We start from the raw sequence: 16705 nt of genomic DNA, 5'->3' as shown, positions 1-16705 counted from the left end.
CTGACCAGGGGTACTTGCCAGTGATGCAGAAACCGTGTGTCAATTACAAAGTCTCGTTTTCTACCCGCCAAATGAACGCGCACGGGATGTTCGAATCTATAGAAGTTACAAGTGAGGAGGTACCGCGCCGCTGGCACCATACGGAGTAAGCATAGGCATGCGAAGCCTTCAGCGTGGACGAGATGCAAGCACCAGCATTCAGCTCTGAAACAACGGCCGGAGGATGTCCATGAGACATGTGACTATGCCATAACCTTGATCGAAGCACTGCTTCCACACTTGGGCATAAGCCCACGCGCAGCCACCTGCAAGGAGCAAATCCATATATCAGCGTAAGCGCCACGCGGAGTCTTAAGACACAACACCACCGTCATGTCCAGAAACCCCGTACGGGAGCGCACTTTGATGACGAAAGAAAACCCATCGATAACGGAAGGCACGTCACTTGCCCTGCGTGGTGCTTGCATTAATATTTGCACCAGGACGCAAGTCAGTGCCAAGGAAGTCCAGATTGTTCCAAGATCGTTCCATCAATCCTTCGTTGTAGGCAATATGCACACTAGGCGCCTGCACGGCTTGCTAGTCGCTACTATAGTGAGACCAACGCATGTCGGCGTGGCGGGGCGGTTGAAACTGACCCCGACCCCGACAGCACTAGACATGGACTACTGATCTGGGCGAGTTGGCCGGATGCTACAGTACTGCTGGACATGCTGGGCATGCTGGGCACAGTGCCGCGGCGGAGGAAAGCACTTGATCGGGGATAGACCGGGAGAGATCGTGAATCTGTTCAGCTCGCTCTGGTGAACTGCTTGTTGACTGGCTCGCTCGGCATGAACACCTGAGCTGATGAACCTTGGCTCTGAACCCAGCTTACTTTGCGGCGTCGCAGGTGGCGGGATTCTTGGGAAGATAATTAAATGGGTCGACCAATGATAAATGGCATTTGACTGTCCCAGGGCATCTGACGCTGGGAATGAGACGGACAACGCCGAGAGTAGTGGGCAAAGTTGGTCAGATGAATACGAGTGTCAGACCCTGGGAGAATCCCACCTCAAGACTAGAATTGCCAACGGAAAATGCAAGGCAATGTTTGCTTTCAAGATAAGAGTGGATTAAAATGTTGCATGTGTTCATACAGTTAAATTGTGTAATTATGAGCGAAGACTAGCAGCCGCACTTTGCATCTATCCCAGAACATGTCCTAACACCTGTAGAGTAAGATATGAGTGGGGAAATCGACGGAAAGAGACCAGCTACTAGATGATGATGTTCAGGAGGCGTTTCCAAGCTGGCATGGCGGCAACGCGCGCACGCTCGGCGTTAATGGAGTCCCAGTCGACCTCGCGGCGTCCGCTGTCAATGTCGATCTGTGATGTGCGGAGCCAACCCTGACGCTTCCAAAGGTAACCGCATATCCAGAAGAAGAGCACCACGGGAAGGGCGAGATAGCTTTTGAAGAAACCTTTGGCGTCGTTGTAGGTGCCACCGTCAGGGCCGCCGCCGGGGGGAGCGACAGCAACGAAGAACTGTTACAGTGGTCAGTGGATCAGACAGCACGGAAGTGGTAGAGTTTCGTACCTGAGCGACCAAGACGATAAAAATGAGGAATAGACCAAGGTAAGAGCCGTAGATACCACCGACGGCCTTGAAAGGGATCTCGTCGAGAGAGCGGCCATTGTAAGCCCACGCTCTGCGGAAACGGATGTGTGCCAAGCAGATGGAACCCCAGGTGAAGAGAGCGGCTAGACCGGACAAAGCCTGAAGCCAGGCAAAAACTTCCTCACCAGACGAGCTGACGTTGACGTATCCAAGAACACCGAACAGGATGGTAATCAGCACGGACCAGAGAGGGCGGCCGGAGCGATCAACATAGGCGAAAAACTTGGGAGCGTAGCCCTGCTCGGCGAGCGCGGTAAGGGTACGGGAAGAGCCGTAAACACCGGAGACACCGATGGATAGGACGGATATTAAAATAATGACGTTCATGAAGTGATCGTATCCCTTCAAGCCTGCATCGTAAGCCAGAATGACAAAGGGCGAAGCCTTGGTGTCGATAAGACCGCTGCCGAGGAGGCGTTCGTTATCAGAGCGCACCAGGAGGCCGACAAAGAAGAGACCAACAATGTAGAAGCTAGAAGAATACTGTCAGATATGGCGCGTCATGGCGGGCGCTTGCAGCAAGGGGGGACATACAGGGTGATACGCCAGAAGACTTGCTTGATGGCGCCCGGCAGGGATTTGGTGGGAGTCTTCGACTCGGCGGCGGCCAGACCGACCAGTTCCGTTCCGCTGAAAGAGAAGGCCGCAGTGACGAAGACAGAGCAGAAGCCCTTGAAGCCGTTGCGGAAGGCGCCGGGATCGTACCAGAGTCGTGCACCCCAGTATTCATTGTACATACCATCCGACGGGCCACCACCGCAAACCAGGACCAAAGCGATGATCATGAAGACGATAATGGCGCCGAGTTTAAGGCACGAAGACAAGAACTCTTCTTCGGCATATCCGAGCGCACCAAAAATGTTGACGATGATGATAGCGATTAAAAAGACTGTGATCCAGACGGCGACGCTAACATCGACTTGCCAATAGTCAATAGTGAGACCGGCAACCGTCAGTTCCAGCGGGACGATGATGGCCCATTGAAAGACGTAATTCCAGCCCATGGCAAAGCCCCAGGAAGGATCGATGAAGCGGGTCGAGTAAGTGTAGAAACCACCGGAAATGGGGTACATCACAGCAAGTTCACCAAGAGCGTAGACTGAACGGTCAGCACACCAACAGGAAGAATACTCGAGAGAAAGACCTACCAACGTTGAAAATCATAATACCGATGATCGAGAAATCCAGGAGCAAGGAAGCAGGCCCTCCCGTACTGAGCGCACCACCAGAGCCGACGAAAAAACCAGCACCTGCGACCGTTAGAGCGGCTTTGGGGCCTCAAGCATAGAGCATACCAATAGAACCGCCAATGGCAATCATATGCATATGGCGCGTTTTCATGGACCGGTTGAGCTCGACAACGTGGGCAGGGCGCCGCTGGAAGGACTTGAAATTCAGACCATTTCGAGTCCAGAAGTCCTCCTCTTCGTAGCTCAGGATATGGCCATCCTGCACGTACGGAGGCGGAGCGGCAGAGGTGGCCTCGACGTCGAGGCCTTTCTTGGTTTCCTCAACGCCCATTGCTACAGAGCTCCCGAGGATAGAAGGGCAGAGGCTAGGACAGAGGATGAACAAAGGGATGATTGAGGGAAAAAAAGACGGGTTGGGCACCGGAGATGAGCGTTTGAGATTGCTTTAATAGGGATAGGGATGGGCCATGAGAGGCCAGCCTGAGGCGGCCTTCAGGAGGATTAAGGAAGGCATGGACGCGTTTCCCTTGAAGATGGCGAATCACGACAAGCACGATAACGAGTCTTGACCGGATCGAGACAAAAACGGGGGAGCCGAGAGCTGAGGTTACAGTGGTCGCATCTCCCCATGGATCGGGCAACGGCCGCACCACGCGATTGGACTGTGCTTGGCTGCAGTCGCTGGCTCGAGTCTGGGGTTGAGTGGCGTGGCCGTGGAGCTACACGAGGTTCAGGTAGTTGAATCCTGATCTCTGGTCGGGTCCTGATGGTGATGCTTCAGCAGCAGGATTGTGCTTTAGGAGAGTCGCTGGGAGACTGAGGAGCTGGGGAGGGGCCCGAGGGAAACGGGAAGAAGAGATGCCATGATGATAATAATAATCGAATGGTTGTCAAGACCATTATCAAGACCATTATCAAAGCTGCTAATGTTATCAGGCATATTCGACGTGAATTCTGGAGTCCGCCGACCCACTGAATAGACTCACTGGAGACTTACTGGCCTACTGGCCTACTGCAGATAACCTCGGTATAAGTGGTACGGGGTAATTTACGTCAAGCTTGATAGGAGCTTTGTCCACCAATCATGTGGCACGATTATACACGGCTACCGGCGGGTCCTGTTAAGTACCGTCAGGATTAAAGGCTCGTCTAATATAGCGGATGTAACATTGTGATCTGGGGTTCTCCACCGCGATAAGACTGTCAGAGTAGTGACAGTAGCGGTGGCAGTTGGGTGGTGCAGAGTCTTGATTTCGTCCATCAATGGCTTCAAATAATTCAGAGCGCGGTATATACACAGACTCAGTAAACAAATACCAAAAATGAAGTAGATGCCGCTGTCAAGGGATGCAAAGAAGAAACTAAGGTCTTGGTCGGTGCGGGGTTGTCAGGAGACACGAGACTCAACACTTTGAACCCACCTCCGTTATGGCAGCAACTTTCCATCTTCCTGTCCATCACGACCTCAACAGTACAATGTCAAATTAAAAATATAATGTCTAATTCCATCGTCGAATGAGATCTGTTCTATCTCAATCTAATGTCTAATCGCACCTAAAACCAGCCTTGGGTCGTATTATGGCGCAGGACTCGGACGAACCCTCCGGGGCCACCCTGGGCTATTTGGCCCCAATCTGCGTCGCGGTCTTCTTCATCTTCGTCTGGTACCTCCCATGTCTCATATTGTCTTGCCTGTCTCCTCGTCTCATTCTGAACAGTTTTCGATACAGGATTGTTTTCGGCACGCGACAGCGGTTCAGAGGACCTAACCGGCAACTTGACCCGGAGAGCTGGCCGATGGGCTTTTCTCACGCCATCCTGACCTCGGCAGAGCTGGAAAAGCGGTTTCCCTTGATCAAATTTAGGGCCTGGACAGCGGCGTCGGGCCACCAAGCAAAACATTCTGAGAGAAGCGAGGTCGACCCAGACCGGGACTCTACGAGCCAAGCGCCAGGGTCAATACCAGCACCAGCGTCCAATCTGGCTTTGCCGCTTAACGCTTCAGAGAAGGAAGTTCAAGTCAGTGCGTCTGTGGAGCATGAGGTTGCTTCCAGCCATGGCGATGCGCACCGGGAGTGCGCTATCTGCATGGAGGACTTTGATGATGACGATTCCATTCGCGCGCTGACTTGTGATCACATCTACCATGCCACCTGCCTTGACCCATGGTTCACGAAACGGCAGGCTCGGTGTCCGCTATGCAAGACCTGCTACTATCCTGAGATCAACCCTGCCGTACCCGTACGGCCGGCGACTGCGTTGATCCGTAATCAGATCTTCCCGCGCGTACTTTGAATTTGCCCACGATGGCTCGGTAGGGCTACTAGCACTACGGCTTTTCGAGTGGCTCAATCTAACGCGCTCGCTCGGTAATGACCAGTGTCCTAGGTCTTGGCGAATCCTTAGCTTCCGCCTGCGTTCTATGTGGTCCGATACCTAAGTTGCATCACTCTTGCCGCTCGAATGCCGTATCATACTATACGCGGCTCTCAGCAGACACGCAAGCCTGAACATTTGACCAGAAAATTTGCCTTTATAGCGGAGTTGCCTAATCTCACGCCCCAGTAATATTTCTTGTTTCCTACCTAGGCCATGATGAGCAACCTGACGAGCAACTCTATTGAACACGAGGATGACTGCATCAGGCGTTATGTAGAGGACCGCCCGCGTGATTGGGGAACCGGAGACAGACCGCATAACTGACGATCGTGATGATCATAGATCCTTCCAACCATACGATGACCCTACTGCCGGTATTTCTATATTCCCTCGCTGTTCGTCGGCTTAAGGCTTGGTTGAAAGTTTGTGGATTCCACGAGGGTCATGGATAAGCTTCCTGCCGCGCTTAACGCTAACTCGCTGGAACACGTTCCAATAAGCAGATTGCTGCAGCAGAGCATGTGCGGAGGCAAGGGGCTTGTGCAAGGGTTGGCACGTCATACCCGGCGCTGACGGCCCGACAGACGGAGTATTCTCTGCGCCAAGTGGCAAGAACGTGTCTGCTATCGAGCTGGAGTTGCGTGTCACCGAGGGCTGAAGTGAATGGTGACCAATAATGATCTTGTACTCCCATATTCCAGCACTCTCGGTGCCGGACAAAGAGCTCTAGGTGTCTATGGCTCCGTGCATTTCGTGTTACTGCCGGCAACACCTAGACCGAGATACACTCCGAAGCTGGAACCCGAGCCTTGTGCTGCTGCGTTCTGGCCCGTCGGTGCCTGAAGAGTGCTAGTCTCCTCGATCTAATCATGAGTGACGCCTTTCGCCGAGGCGTTCAGATGGCACCCAAGTTTTTCCGTCGTGCTCTGCCGTCAACAGAAGTCAACTGCTGACTATCTGCATGATAATATGATAATGCAGATGGCGTATTTTTTTTTTTTTTTGCATTTCTTTTGATACCCCTTGCTTGTCATTTGCATAACCTTGTCAGCTTTGATATCACATATCTAATGTAGCGGTGAAAAAGATGGATGCGGTGAATAGCAAACACGCAATAATCTACGACCACTACTATTGTACATTAATCCTAACTTCGGAGACAACTCGAAATAAGTTGATTTAACTCATTGGGAAGAATGATCAGACTCGACTGCTGATACTACTTACGTGTCGACGTGTCGTCCTGGATGAAGGCCCACTCGCTTTAGGTACATGGAAAGCATTAGGTAGTGTCAAGCCTAAGTGTCCTCAGCAGTAAAGTATGAACTATATTGTCACAATCGCGCCAAACTCCGTATCTGACCAGGGGCCTTATCCTCGAGCGACCTTTGTCAACACGTACTCTGAGGATTTGCCAGGCTCCAGATCAATTCGACAACCATATCCGTATCGCTCCAGCACATCCATCCATTGTCGCTGGCCTTCAAGGGCCAAATTCCGTATGAACCATGCTAGACCGGACCAAGACCCCCTTGGAGGATAGGGTTTATTTGCTAGATGAAGCGGCTTTGATCCTTGAAGTGTATATTATTCAAACCTCGAAGCTCGACTACGAACTACTCATGAAGTAATCTCTCCACAGCCAAATGACCTTTGATATTGACGGAGTACAGTCGCAGGTGGTAAGCATATCACCCTGTCGGACTCTGAGAAGCCTGCCCGTGCAACGTATCCCAGTAAAGGATAAGAGTATTTTATTACACCTGAGCAAGAGAGGGTCTAGGTAAAGGCACCATCTGCGACATAAGTCTGCTGTCATGTGCGTTACACCCTGGCCGAGAAGGCATCTGCCAGTGCCACATGAGAATGAACAGGCTCCTTGCATGTATGCTAACAATATACGTATTGAGCGCCGAAAGATGTGGACGCGAGAATGTTGTCTGCTTACCCTAGATGCTGTGTGGGAAGGTCCTAGCTTCTTCTACCTATCTAATGGAAATGGTGGCGCTTGGGCTTGAAGGTCAGCTGCGCCTAGGGCTGAGCAGGGGTTTGCACTCTTCATGAGCATTCTCGAAGCCTTACAGGTTATGAACCTGCTCTTCGAATCGTTCATACCATTCGAAGAGAGTATCTCATCACAATAACAGTGTCCACTTCATCTCGCTCACTGACATCTAATTTCAGTAGACACGTTTGCGCTATTTACTTTTGATAAATTGCCCACCTTCCCACGACTCGCCAGCTTCCAGCGACTGCCACCCATTGACGGCTCCTGCCTCCACGCAAACCATCTTCTTATACCCGTCATCAGGGCTGAAGTCACCCATTGCTTTTGCCTTTTCGATCCACGGGTTCCACACCACTGCATCATTGAGCCCTTCGCGCGTGATGCTAAATAGCTCCTTATCGCCTAATGAGATGACCAGCGGAACTGACGGGTCGAGGTCCTTGTATACGCGGTCCGTCTCGGAAGTGAATTGAACGGAGGAATTGGATTCTGTGTGAGTGGTTGCGTTTTGGACCTTGTCAATGTAGGTTTTACCCTGTAGGTTCTTGACATGGATTTGAGAGATGTCCTTCATCCCTGTTAGTTGTCACCGTTGCTTTGCCGTGGAAGAGGGGAAGACAACTCACGTCAATTGCAAAATAAGTATGTAACAGCACCTGGAACTCAAAGCTTCTCTCCCCCTGGTTCTGCACCTGCAGCGAAGTTCCCAATCCTTCCGGCGAAAGTGTAACACTATAGACAAGCCCAAATTCATGCGGCCACTTCGATTTGAAGTCTTCACTAAGCAATCCTGATGACAGACCAAAATCGAGCTTCACGGTGTCGTCGCCGCTGTTGGCGCCGGAGGACTCGGAGGAGGATTTGCCGAGGAATTCCCAGAGTGAGGAGCGTGCGAAACCGTGTTGTGGGAGAAAGGATGTGGCGTGGTCGGATGGAGGGGGCCCAAAGACCTGACCAAACATGAGTATCAACCAGTATAAACGACTAAATTCCAGTCCCGATTCCTTTGCGAATTGAAATTTAGGAATGGAGGACACGTACCGGAAAGACAACAGGAATCCCACCGCGGATCGGCTTCGAGCCGTCCAGAACGGCAGCTTCACTGAGCCATAGCTTCTCAGCGCCGGAGGCAGACTTCCAGGATGTGACTGTTGCGCCGTTTAGATTGACGGTGACAGATTCGCCGGAGGGAAGAGTGGCTTGGACGACGTTGTTGGCAAGGGAGATTGTTGGCTGGGGCGGGGTTGCGGTGACACCGATGGCAGCGGGTTTCTTAGACCGGTCCATTTTTACTTGTATTATTCAGGAGATGTTCTGTTGAGTATTGATGAGAAGGCAATTACAGGGGAGAATTGAGAAAGGATCGAGGTGATGATGTGAGGATGAGAAAGATCGAACACAGAGAGGAGGGGTAGACGTCAGAGTGGGGCGGTTTCAAGATCCAGATCTATACACAAACAACTGCTGAACTTCAAACTACACTACAACAGAAATTCCCCCTTCGTCTTCGCAACCTGCTCATCATAGTACGGCTGGAACGCCAACCACCCTTTCTCGGGTCCGCCAACCTGTGGTGCCGAATAAGCGGCCTCCTCGTCGTCAATGATAATCTTCTTATATCCCGCGGCCGCCGCTGCATCAGCCAGCAACTGCGCATGACAAGTCTTATCAAGACTAATAAACCAGAATGCCGCTTCATCTACACTTTGCCCCACTGTCAACAGTCCATGATTCTGCAAGATCGCAGCCTTGCCGTCCCCAAGCGCCTTCGCAATCCGCTTCCCCTCTTCCCCATCCAGAACTACTCCCCGGAACTCGCGATACACAGCGTGACTCTTGTAGAAGCGCAGCGAGTCCTGGGTTATCATTTCGAGCTCACGCCCGAAGCATGAGAAGGCTTTTCCTGCGACGCTGTGTGCATGGCAGGCGGCGTTCACGTCAGGTCTCGCCCTGTGGATCTCGGAGTGGATAGCGAAGGCTGGGAGATTGACAGGTTCGTCGCCCTCAACGACGTTTCCATCCTCGTCGACAAGAACAAGGTCGGAGACTTTGATTAGTGAGAAATGTGCGGAGAGAGGGTTTATCCCTGCGCCATGTCAGTCAAGAAAGCCCGACACAATCTCGGCATAGATACAGGAGACGGACAAAAGTGGTTAGTCAAAATAGGGTCGCGAACAGAGATATGTCCTGCAACGCCCTCATCGAAGCCCCTGTCCGCAAAGACGCGGAATGCAGCGGCGAGATGCTGCTTGCGGTAGAGGCGCTCGTCTTCTAGGTTGTCGAACTGTGGGTAGCTGCGAATCTTCAGCGTCTTGCCGCTCTTGGTCTTGCCTAGAACCTGGACTGGAGGAGGCTTCTCGGGCCTGCTCGATGGGATAGAGACCGTTGTAGGCTTGGCATCAATCGTGGCTGATGGCTGGAGGTCACTTAGGGTGGTTGGGGCCATTGTGTATTGGAGAAGCGAGAATACCTGGTATATGTGGTTGAAAAAAGATGCCCGACGGAACCTCTGGAACCTCCAATATATAAGATGAACATCTACTCCAGACCCCGCATCACCTCTGTGGGTTTCCAGTTTTCCAGCTAGAAACCCGGAAAAGCGTGCGCATTTCCGGACCCGAGGTTATATGATCAGCCAAAGACGTTCTTTCTTGTACTCTCCACGTACAAACTCGGTCAATAAAGCTCCGAGTTATGACAGTAGTGAGAAACTACGTGTTGATTGTCTTTCTGTAAAAGACCGCGCCGTGTGACGGCTTTTGGAAACGTTGCCATTCAAGCTGAAGTCAATAGGCTAATTGGATGTCCTAGCGTAGATACTACATATAAATGCCATCCTGAAATGCATTAAACTGGCCTGCTGAAGGATCTTGGATGAAACGTAAATGCTGACACACGGGTTTGTTCTCAACCGTCGACTCATGGTCAATTTGCTTTAAGAAGGTAACGATATGTCTCAACCCTGAACGCTTCTGGTCTACCCAACAGGCGAGACATACTAAAGACAGGCCAAACATGGTCTGACAACCTTTGATCCTTGATCACCGACCTCAAACGGCCACTTGGACGTAGAAGTCACTACTTGGAAGGGTAAACCAAGACTCTCAAGCTTTCTCTCCGCACTCCAAGTTCGATATGTCGACGTCTCAATCAAAGTTTACTCACCCCTTTATTTTCCCCTTCCTCCGCTTCCACCATCCTCTCCACCATCTCCTTCCTCGCCATCAACCAAGTACCGTCAGACCCAGACAAAAGCCCATGATACTCCTCATCTCCCCAGATAGCCTTATACTCGTCTTCTTCGAAGTATAACGCATTTCCATGATGGAACCCAAATAAAATCACTGCATCTGGATCGCCACGGCAACAAGGACACTCGTCCATCTCGTCTTCACTTAAAGGCGGGTATCGCACTGTCCCATTGCTTAGACCGTCGCTTAGGATCTTCTCGCTTGCATCGTAAAGCTTTTCAATTGGTTCGTCGAGCGAGACATGTAGGAGGCGCGTCTTAAATGACGCATGCTCGTCTCGGCAGCGGGTTGCAGATGTAAGGTGGATCCTACCGAGGGTGTTGAGGTCCGCTGTGCCGGTTAGGGAGGGAGTTGTGTCGGCGCTGGCAGTGATGGTGAGAGTAATGAGGCGTTTACCGGTCGGTGTGATGGAAGGGGTCAGATGGAAATCTGGATTAAGGAGGAGCCAGTGGAGGGCTTGGACTACGGTGGGAAGCGGGGTGGTGGGAATCTGGAGGTAGTTTAGATGGGATTGTAGCGGAGATACGGACTCTTTTTTTCCAGCGCCATTGTGGGGTTGCAACTGAGAGTCAGACTCTGGTGGAATAGAGGTTGAAGACATCGTGGATGGATGGTTGGTGGTTGGAGTAGGTTTCGAGAGTTGGTGGTTTGGGTTGGGAATCTGGACGGATAGAAGCTAACGATAAGGTACTCGATCACAGAGCGCGAGCGATGTATATGCAACTACCTGAGTAACACGAGATAGCTTCAACAATGGATCTTTGGGGAAGGCGGACCAACGAGGTAATGAAGAAGATGAATTCTCAGTCTGGAATAACAGAATTTGGGTCGATTGTTGCCTAGGTCGTCTTGCTGTTCCTGCTTGAGTTTTATAGCTGCAGGGTGAGTCGGTGAAGTGTGGCGCAGTAGGGACAGTAGTCGCCAAGTAGGCTACCGCCATTGCGATTAACCGACGTTGAACTTGCCTACCAAGATATCCAGCTGAGGCTGACTGCATTGATTTATGGATCAGGAAGGGAACCCATAAAGGGCATGGAACTGGTTGTCTCGTGTTCAGTCTATGTGTCACAGAAATACAATCCTCACTATTTGATATTTCAACGCCTAAAGTTACTCAGGCTTATGCATTTCCAGTATTGTCTGGATCCCAGCTAACACATAGAATACTCCCAAGGAATGGTATAGGTTAGGTAGCGATGCAGACCCTGGAGGCCAAACATCCTTGTAGATAGAACAGGATAGCTCCTCAAAGCCCGTTTCACATTCGGATCAAGCACTCCGTTAAAGATCGTCCAACGAAGCCGCAATTTATGTAGCGAGACAGAGCTTTTCTTCCTTTCTTACCCAGTCTGCAGGAACCTCGAGCTCTTTCTGTCCATTGATCATTGCCTTCGTCCTCTAATTCATGAGACTAAATGAGACTGCACCAAAGCGCAGAAGTGAATTGACCAGGATTAGCAGTCTTGGCCTGTATATCAACTTATCCACAATGCGTTGAAGCCTTCTTATAGCCAATCTAACCCGAAGCACCTCAGCCTGGTTTCCCAACGGCGTGCCGCAGTCTCAAATCCCTCACCACTCGACCGTTTCGGCATAACAGAGTGAGATGAGGGTCTCTCTGCGCAGCGCGCTATCGATGCCTTGGACGGGATTCCGCTTGAGAGCTCGCTGTGGCGAGACTCTCTTAGACACGCAGCCGTGCAGATGGGTGGGCACTGAGTCAAACTTCTGCCTAGCCATTCTCAAGGCAGTCATCCTGAATACGGGCGCGTTGGTCATGTATGCGAAGAGTCAATTGGCTGTGTGAAGTATGCGTTTGACGCACAGGCTGGGCAATGACCGCGTGGTCACCGTGAGTGCGAGCCAGAGATATGAGATGATCTGCGATGCGTTGGAGTCTGCAAATAGCCGGGTCAGTCTATTGCTCAGACGAGGCGGGTAATTGGTTAACATGATCACGAAATATACTCATATTGAGAGGCTCCTGCGCTGAAAAGCACCCTTCTGTAATTTTACGGTTCGTAGTTATGCTGGCTGTTTGCCTTTTCGCCTCGAAGTATGTATTTGGAACAATTATTCCATCGAGACTCGAGAAGGTTCGTGCCGGGCAAACTTCTCGGCGGTCCTGGACTGCAAAGACGCCAGAAAAAGCTGCGGATGACGGTTCGATTTATGGAGCGAGAGCTATGAGCCCTTGATATCAAACCGAGGCCGGCGACTTGAGGCTGGGTAGCTTGTCATTTTCCCAGTTTTATAGCTACTTATATCTGCCAGAACCGTTCTGTTCTGCCACGTAATATTTGCATATCCCCAGGCTTTGCAAGGTCTTGAACCGCGAACAGGTCCTGTCCTGAACGGTTTACTCGGTATAGCGCAAAAGTTGTGAAAATTGTATTATCTTCCATCGCTGCTGGCGGCTATATTGACTAGGGTGTCTAGCGGATGGTGCATTTTCGATTAGAGGTTTTGGAGGTGAACCTAGACGGCATATCAAGTATGCTTACCGTGCCAAACTTGGAGCAACCAACTATGGAAACCTGTAGGGTATCCCTAGATATAGGTTATCTACGGGATCAAAGATGTGTGAGAGAGGTTTTGCAAGTGCCTAGCTCTGATCTCATGGTTTCCCGCTCTATGAGACTCGAAGCGGGAGCATTGATAAATAGACAAGAGTTGATCATTGTCAAAGAAGAAAGTGACATGAACGGCAAATCCTGCATCATCTGCGGATTCTGTGGTCTATGTTGACATAGGGTAACCATGAAAACCGGCCCTTCAATGAGGGAGCGATATTCTCCCGCAGATAGTTCCAAAACCTAGTACTAAGTAAGTCTGAGTAAGTCGTACATGTCGGCTAGCTGAAAAGGAATGAGTGCAAATAAGTCTAAGCCAGCACTCTCTTCCCAGGGAATAATGAGTATACACGAAGCCGGGCCAAATGAACCCAATTCTAATGGGTTGCTAAGATCGAAAGAGCAGATGACAGCTAATGCTTCAAGTAGAAGCTCATCGACATTCAGTAGAGACCAGCTTCCGGTCATTCTCATTATTGGTAGAACTCACCATATCTGGATTAACTGCCTCCCGCCCTGGTGCGATGCTGTTTGGTTGCAGAAGCCAGTAGAACGCTGAGCAATAGCGGGTCGAAAACGGCAGAAACGACATGCTTGAAAAGACGTCTGCTTTTATTTAGTTTATGAGTAGTCACATAGTCTAGCTGGGATCGTTGGCTGTTCGCGTGGTTTACCAGCACAGTGAGTGCTCGTTGGAAGGTTAATGCGGTTCGGCGCTGATAATTGCCTTTCGCCACTATCTTTATTGGAACCCCACGTTGGATTTTGGCGCCACGAGGTTGCGGCAGTTGCTTAACACTAAGCTTACCTCTGATAGCCGGTGTCGCAGCTGAGAGCTAAATATAGTCCTTGATAAGTTACTGTGTCGGTTTTATGCGGTAATCGGGCCAGAAGTTGCAATTGATTGCTCTATCTAGAATAGCACCATGGCTTTCGAGCATATCACCCAGAATCGACTCTGAGCAATCCCCTTTCCTCAACGACCTAATCGCGACCCTGCAGCAGCATATTTATTTTGAGCCCCTGATGGTATTCTGATGGAATAGAAGACTTTTATAAATGTTATTTCTTCATGTTTACCTAACGAAGTCTTCGCGAACCACGTTAAATATAGTTCGAAGGAACAGCAAAGTAACAACAGCATGAGCCTGCTGTTTCTGATGCAGCCCTACGGCGAACCCCGAGTTTGTGAGCATGAACCGATAATGGTTCAATCGATAGTACTATATTATGTACTGTACACTCCATGCTCAGCCCTATATTCCCTAAGCGCCGCTAATCCTTCCTAATGCGGCCTGGATAGAAAAGATTATGTAATAAAATGTACACTGATGCAAATCATGCAATAAACCTTCTGGATTCAAGAATCCGGGGAAGCAATAATGCCTGGCGTCTTCGCACAAGATAGAGGTCCTCCGAATCTCTTTGGCCCTGTCTGGCAAAAGTCTCACCTGTACTGCATACATTCTCCCAGTCGGCCTCACTCCCACTAATTCTGTCAGTGCAGCCTCGTCTGAGTCCGCGGCTCGAGGCTGGCCCAGCCACCACACGCAGCGATCAGCACCAATGAAGAGATGGTCAGAGATGGCTCAGCCAACTGATGATTATCGCGCGCCTCTACTCCAATTATAATTGCCTGTAAGCTGGACGCCTGGCTCTGCTTAGACTTGGCTCTTCTGCTGCGTTACGCCGGATGGTCTTCGTGGTGATGTTACTCCTCCATTCTCCTTTTTCACGAGGATCCGTCCAACAGACCAAGGCGTGATTTCATCCTTGAGCCCCTTTATATTATTTGTGTACGGACTCTGCGGAGTATATTTACATTGCGTCTGTTTCATCTCGTTTCTATTGATTTCAACGGCAGACCGACCCACATTGACACCCAAGCTGTCAACGCAGCCGCCGACTCTGCTGTTTCCGCTCGAGGCCGCTTTATTCGTCTCTGCCTGGTTCGGTCAGCAAGCAAAGACTGGGCCTTGATTGCTGATTTTTTTCGACATTTTTCGACTTCCCCAAGGCTCTATATGCGTCGGACTGAGCTTCTATTGGGATTTCGCTTTTCTTTGTCCCTTTCCACAGCATGCTGATTCCAATCCCGTTGCGGCAGCTCGAGCCTCGTCAAAGCTCGGATCCTCCGACTAATGAACACTCAAACAATGGAACAGAAGGGCAAAACAACCCTACAAAAGATGGTTCGGGGAGCGGAAATAATAACGTGGTCATTATCGTGGGTCTTCATTCATCCAGGTAAATTGCCTGTTCAGTACTGACTTGTGGTAGATTGCCGCCATCGTAGTGTTCGTCGTGGCATTTCTAGTGATCGTCTACTTTGTCCTACGTGCTCTCCGAAAATTGAACTGTCGCCCTAAATACATACCAGGAAAATATCTCAAGGATAGATGGAATCGGTGGAATGTTGGCGCCTCGTACGGCCAGGTTCCGGGCGGCTCGTCGCCCAATCGAGCCGGGGAGACAGCGACCGCTCAAACCGCCGAGGGCGGTCCGCAGACCGAATCTGACGCCGGAATTCGTCGCGATACCTCGATTCGTTCTATAATAACCCTACCTGCCTACTCATCGACGCCAAAACCCACAGAGCAAGTGATCGCAAGGGAGGGAGAACGAGGAGGAATGGACGTGGTGGTTGAATTTCCGGAAACAGCGGAGGAGGAAGAAGAGCGGCGGGAGGAAATGATGGAATCGCTGTACCAAATTCGACTGCAGCGGCGTCAGGAAATCGCCGAGCGCGAAGCACGACGACGCGAGCGCCGTGAAGCCCGCGAACGTGGAGACATTGTCCGTCTTGAACAGCTTCGGGCGGAAAGCCGCCGGGCACGTGCCAATAGTCGAGAATCTGTCAACGGGAGTACTTCGGTGTCGGCGGCTACGGCTCTAGCGGAAGCTCAGAGTCGCGGCCGCGATAGGCGGATCTCAAGTGTCACTTATGCTGATGTAGGCTATGTTCGGCACGACGGTTCACGCGTTCGAGCCAGTTCACGCGATTCAGATTCTCGGCCTCTTTTGAACGACGCTGCCGCGATGAGCGAGGGCCCTGATCGCTCATCTGGATTTATCAGCGTGCATTCCCGTGGCGAATCTTATTCTTCGGCGCTATCCGACGGGGAGGGTCTAACTCCTACACAATCCTATACCACTTCTCTGCACTCTGCTCACAATCAAAATGAACAGCCTGAAGATGGGGACGTTGGAGCACGAAATATCCCACCTCCGGACTACGACAATCTGGATTGGGGAGAGGCTCCTCCATATGAACCTCCCCCTTCAGAGTTACACCCCGACAATCCGCCTCGGCTGCGTGAGTTAACTCCCTTACCTACGATCCAAATTGAAGTGGCGAGCCCAATCAGTAATGACCCTCCCACGCCTATAACACAACGCGAAGAAGAAAGTGCGCCCGCAACGGCTGGTACTTTTAATCATGATAGCGCATCAAGAAGCACTTCGGCAAATAGAACGACAGAATCAGGCTCTGAAGGCGATAATAGTGCAAATCCGCCGCGAGGGTGAGCTAGCGCTTGTGCACCCTATTATGGATATGACCTGCTACGATTATAAGATTCTCTACGATTTTCTGTCCATGGTTTTGGAATTTCTTGTATGGACCTAGCAAGGCGTTTGGGA

At 50.9% G+C, this 16705-nt stretch overlaps 5 protein-coding genes across 5 annotated transcripts, besides 1 other annotated feature; 1 reads left to right on the top strand and 4 right to left on the bottom strand.

The window, feature by feature from the left end:
• Nucleotides 1–16705: part of a sequence feature (contig 1.26 403..389371(1)) that runs on past both edges of the window.
• ANIA_01659 (uncharacterized protein) lies at nt 1260–3250 on the bottom strand (the record flags this gene model as incomplete). The annotated part of the gene is made up of 4 exons (XM_050612834.1): nt 2811–3250; nt 2197–2761; nt 1582–2134; nt 1260–1529 (listed from the first exon to the last, which is right to left on the bottom strand). The coding sequence occupies exons 1-4, from the start codon at nt 2824–2826 to the stop codon at nt 1260–1262; spliced, it is 1404 nt and encodes a 467-aa protein (XP_050468706.1). The 5' UTR covers nt 2827–3250.
• ANIA_01658 (putative RING finger protein) lies at nt 4431–5147 on the top strand (the record flags this gene model as incomplete). The annotated part of the gene is made up of 1 exon (XM_654170.1): nt 4431–5147. The coding sequence occupies one exon, from the start codon at nt 4431–4433 to the stop codon at nt 5145–5147; it is 717 nt and encodes a 238-aa protein (XP_659262.1).
• ANIA_10222 (glucose-6-phosphate 1-epimerase) lies at nt 7347–8592 on the bottom strand. Its single transcript, XM_050612833.1, has 3 exons — nt 8281–8592; nt 7866–8189; nt 7347–7807 (listed from the first exon to the last, which is right to left on the bottom strand). Exons 1-3 carry the CDS (start codon nt 8524–8526, stop codon nt 7430–7432), a joined length of 948 nt encoding a protein of 315 aa, XP_050468705.1. The 5' UTR covers nt 8527–8592; the 3' UTR covers nt 7347–7429.
• Nucleotides 8721–9685, bottom strand: ANIA_10226 (class II aldolase/adducin family protein; the record flags this gene model as incomplete). Its single annotated transcript, XM_050612832.1, has 2 exons — nt 8721–9325; nt 9385–9685. 2 exons carry the CDS (start codon nt 9683–9685, stop codon nt 8721–8723), a joined length of 906 nt encoding a protein of 301 aa, XP_050468704.1.
• On the bottom strand, nt 9996–11285 carry ANIA_01656 (uncharacterized protein). The gene has a single exon (XM_050612831.1). The coding sequence runs from the start codon at nt 11089–11091 to the stop codon at nt 10390–10392; it is 702 nt and encodes a 233-aa protein (XP_050468703.1). The 5' UTR covers nt 11092–11285; the 3' UTR covers nt 9996–10389.

Source organism: Aspergillus nidulans, chromosome VII, assembly GCF_000011425.1.
Source record: "Aspergillus nidulans FGSC A4 chromosome VII".
Lineage (NCBI taxonomy): Eukaryota > Fungi > Ascomycota > Eurotiomycetes > Eurotiales > Aspergillaceae > Aspergillus > Aspergillus nidulans.
This window is presented reverse-complemented; position numbering and strand designations above follow the sequence as displayed.